Source organism: Desmodus rotundus, chromosome 12 (assembly GCF_022682495.2).
Source record: "Desmodus rotundus isolate HL8 chromosome 12, HLdesRot8A.1, whole genome shotgun sequence".
Classification (NCBI taxonomy): domain Eukaryota; kingdom Metazoa; phylum Chordata; class Mammalia; order Chiroptera; family Phyllostomidae; genus Desmodus; species Desmodus rotundus.
In genome coordinates, this window is record NC_071398.1 from 70,013,121 (window position 1) to 70,016,988 (window position 3,868).

The 3,868-nt window shown below is 45.9% G+C and overlaps 1 protein-coding gene across 1 annotated transcript; it reads right to left on the reverse strand.

The window, feature by feature from the left end:
- Positions 1-630: 630 nt before the first annotated feature.
- On the reverse strand, positions 631-2,555 carry LOC112313999 (cornifin-like). Its single transcript, XM_024570601.3, has 2 exons — positions 2,410-2,555; positions 631-1,307 (listed from the first exon to the last, which is right to left on the reverse strand). Exon 2 carries the CDS (start codon positions 1,287-1,289, stop codon positions 948-950), a length of 342 nt encoding a protein of 113 aa, XP_024426369.2. The 5' UTR covers positions 1,290-1,307; positions 2,410-2,555; the 3' UTR covers positions 631-947.
- Between the last annotated feature and the right edge of the window lie 1,313 nt (positions 2,556-3,868).

The window sequence follows — 3,868 nt, forward strand, 5'->3', positions numbered from 1 at the left end:
GTACATCACTCTAGACAACTGTAAATGCCCTAAGGCAAGAACTGTGAATCCTCATTCCCTTCCTGGCAGAGTGGGCACTCAGTGAGTGGGAGAGGATTGATTGAGATAACAAATGTGGAGGCTGTGAGTCCTTGTGTATGTTTGAGAAACTGAGTCACAGGTATCAGAAAGAAATGAGTGGAGAGGAGCAGAATCACATATGTAGGAACAACATCCCTTGAAAGAAACAGAAATTGGCTGGATCAGTCAGCACTCTGAAAGCCAGGTTTAGGGGCAAGGCACTCAAGCTTACAAAGTCAGCCAGAGTCAGAGTCACAGTCAGATTCAGAGATGACAGGCACTAACTAGACTCCAGCATGACTCACTGAGTTGCAAGAGGAGAGCCCTGCTCCAGCCCTGGATGTCCAAGCAACAGCCTCTGGGTGGCATTACACAACCTCCCATTGCCAGCACAGGAAAAGTCAGTGGAGAAACACACCGCCCCCCCCCCCCCCCCCCCGCCCACCTAGAACCATGATCTGAAGTCTCTGAATGAAACCCTTCCTCATCAACCTGTCTGTGAACAGGTCCTATTTCATAAGGAAAAGGAATGAAGACGTTGAGTCAGACCACGACACACAGAGTCAGGAGTGAAATTGAAAGTGCATTTAATGGGGGCAAAACATTGCTGATTCCCCTGTTTTCACCTCAAGTCCCTCTTCAGATGAATCCTGAGCAGCTGAAAACTAAAGTTCTAAGGTACCAAGACCCTCAGCCTCATTCAGAAGCTCAGAGGCCCAGAGCATTTGGGAAGGAAAGCTTCATGGCAGATATTTTTAGGGTGCAAATGAGGGAGGATTTTGACTACAGGTGACCATGTGCTAATTGCAAGGCATATGGGACAGTTAAGCAGAATGGGAAAGGGTATTCAGCATTGGGTGGGGGTGGCCTCAAGGGCATGGGCCACATTACTTCTGTTTGGTCTGTTGAACTGGCGCTGGAATGACCGTTGGCTCTGGGCATGGCTCCGGAACTTTAGGGTGGCAGGGCTCTGGCACCTTGGGTTGGCATGGCTCTGGCACCTTGGGTTGGCATGGCTCTGGCACCTTGGTGGGGCATGGCTCAGGAACCTTTGGGTGGCAGGGTTCTGGCACCTCGGTGTGGCATGGCTCTGGCACCTTTGTGTGGCATGGCTCCTTGGTTTGGGGAACACATGGTTCCTGGGGTGGAGGTTGGCAGGGCTGTTTCACTTGCTGCTGCTGGAGCTGGGGGGGTGTGGTGCAAGGCTGCTTCTGCTGGTGGGAACTCATGCTCAAAGGAGGCTGGACCTAGAGATCAGAACAGATGGTTTAAACAGGGATTAACTAGGGAAGAAGCCATGTTCAATACCACTTCCATTCTCCTAAGAGGCAAAGGTTCTCTTTTCTCTCTTTACCACTAAGAACACCTTGATGATTTCTGAGCCTTTGAACAGGGGGAACAGAAAGGCAGTTTGTTCTGCTCCACTCAGGGCCTCTCCCAGTGCTCTCTTTCCTCCTGGCACATCTTAAAATCCAATTAGCAAAACAACACAACTGCAGGCTCTTGGCAGAAATGTGAGAGCACAATATTGGGATCACATGGAAATATGATATTATTTGAAAAACAAATTCCGGTAACTTCAGCACCCCCCACATTTCTGATGATAGAGTGTTTTATCACCTATAAGATAATTACTGACTTTTCTAGAACCCCACATAATCCCCTCTCTAGCCTCACTCAACATCCTACTCTGCCTCAAATGTTTCCCTCATTCTGCTTGTCCAGAAATACCCAGACACCATGGATCACACATCGCCTCATATGATACCTTTGGGAGGAATTTCTAGAGTAAGTCTTCTAGAAATCACTTCTGTCCCCAAACTACCACAGCCCTCTACTTGTCTTTATTGCTTCATGCATGTGACTTTCTACATAGTATTTTAGCTTTCCTGCCCATGTCTTATTTTCCTTTATAAATTGTAGTTTCGTGGAATAAATTCCCTGTTGTCTAAATTGTTTTTAGCAGATGAAGTGCCAACATAATAAATTCTCACAAAACAATTTGGTGAAAGAATACATTTCTCTGTATTAAGATTATGAATAAAGAAAGAATTATAATGTCACTGTAAATTCTACTAAGCATAAGTTAGCAGGACTTATCCTGCTAACTGAGAGTCTTACAAAATCCTCTTCTCTCTGGCAAGAACTGATGGGGCAGAATTGATAACATCTTAAGTCCCTTCAAACCCAAACTATGAAAACTTTTAAAACCAAGCTATTTCTAGAGGCTATAACTCTGATAGCTGAACTTCAATAGTAGGGGAAAAGATAGCAAAAATAACAAGGAGGTGTCAATAAAAATAAAAAACTTTGAGTAAATGGTAAAAAGTTCCAAGGAAAGAGACTCACCTGGTGTGCAGAGAAGAGCAGGCTGTGTGGTCACTCGGATCTGCTGTGGTGTCCCCAGCCAGCTGGCTTTTTATAGTGACTGATACCTCTCTCAAGGAAATGAGATTTTTTCAAACTGCTGTGTCTCAATTATTTGCTGCTAAACGTGATTCATCCCAGTCCCCTCATCTACCTGTAAGTTTAGTTTTTGTGATGAAACCATCCACTTGACATATTTTTGGCACTTGCTGTCTGACAATGATGTCACCTAGGCCTTATCCCTACTGAGGATCCTTTGCACCCAAGTGTAGTGTTTACGGTAAGGATGGTGTAGGCTGAAAGGTGAGAGGAGGAAGTCCTAGTGCTGCTGGAACCAGAAACAGCCCTGTTTCCTGGATCCCTAATCCTTGACACCAACCGGGCTTGTTGAACTGTTTAGTATTGGAAGTGGATGTGGAGATAAAAAGTTGTTTCTGGTTCTCCTGAGAGGCCAAGTGCATGAACTTCCCCAGGTGGTAAAAAGTAATAATTCTGTTTATCCATTCCTTAGTGTACTCAGGTGTGGGAGGGGAAAGGCAAGGCTCAAATGATTCTTTTGGACCTAAAATCCTTCACTCCAAGAGAGACCTCAGAGTCAACAGCAGACAAGGCACAGGGACCCTGATCATTGATGGGGATGCTGTTGATTGAAAACCTGGGAAGACGATCAGGTTGAGCAGCCCCAGAGGACCTCAGCCCTTTTACCCATCCACTTGTTCAGTCCAATGTGCCAGTGGACCCTGAAGACACTGCCTCTTGTGGGGGTCTCTTCCTGGGGGCAACACAGGGACATGGGACCTGGGATTCCTTGACCCTTTATACTGGAGTTCACTCTGCTCAAGATAAAATGGAATTGAGGTCACTAGTCAAGGCCTGTCTTTATTACACAATCTGTGATGAGCTGGGGCCTTTGGAAAATCCAAATTATTCTTCAAACCAAGGGGTTTATGTCTTTTTTCCCTCCTTAACTTTGCTTATCTAAATTTTGTGGAGTACCTGCTGGCTCCACAGCTATGTCACCCCCCTCCCCCCTGAACTGGTACCCAGGATCAGCCAGCCACCGCCAAGAGCTCTTCCCACTGGCCACCCCTAGTGATTATTCTACTCTTTATTCCCATACAGTGCTTGGTGTATAGTCACTGCTCAGCGGATTGACAATTATAGAATGGATGAATAAATAATAAATGCCATTATTTGTTGTGAGACACCAGAGGCTGCTTTGAGAACTAGGAAGTTTCTTATACGAGAAATACTCCCTTGTGACAAGCCACATGGGATGAGCTGAGAAGAGGGGTAAAAGTTCATTAAGAGACAGATGTTTCAGTTATCATCCCCACCCATCTGTTTCCCTTCTAGAATTTAAGCAGACCCTTCCCTTTGGGCTGGGCCACTGCCACCAGTATGCCTGAGTTTAAGGCCTCTTGCATCAATTTATCTCTGC

Excerpts from the sequence above, each read along its gene's own strand:
- LOC112313999 (XM_024570601.3), bottom strand. The coding sequence starts at position 1,289 with ATGAGTTCCCACCAGCAGAAGCAGCCTTGCACCACACCCCCCCAGCTC.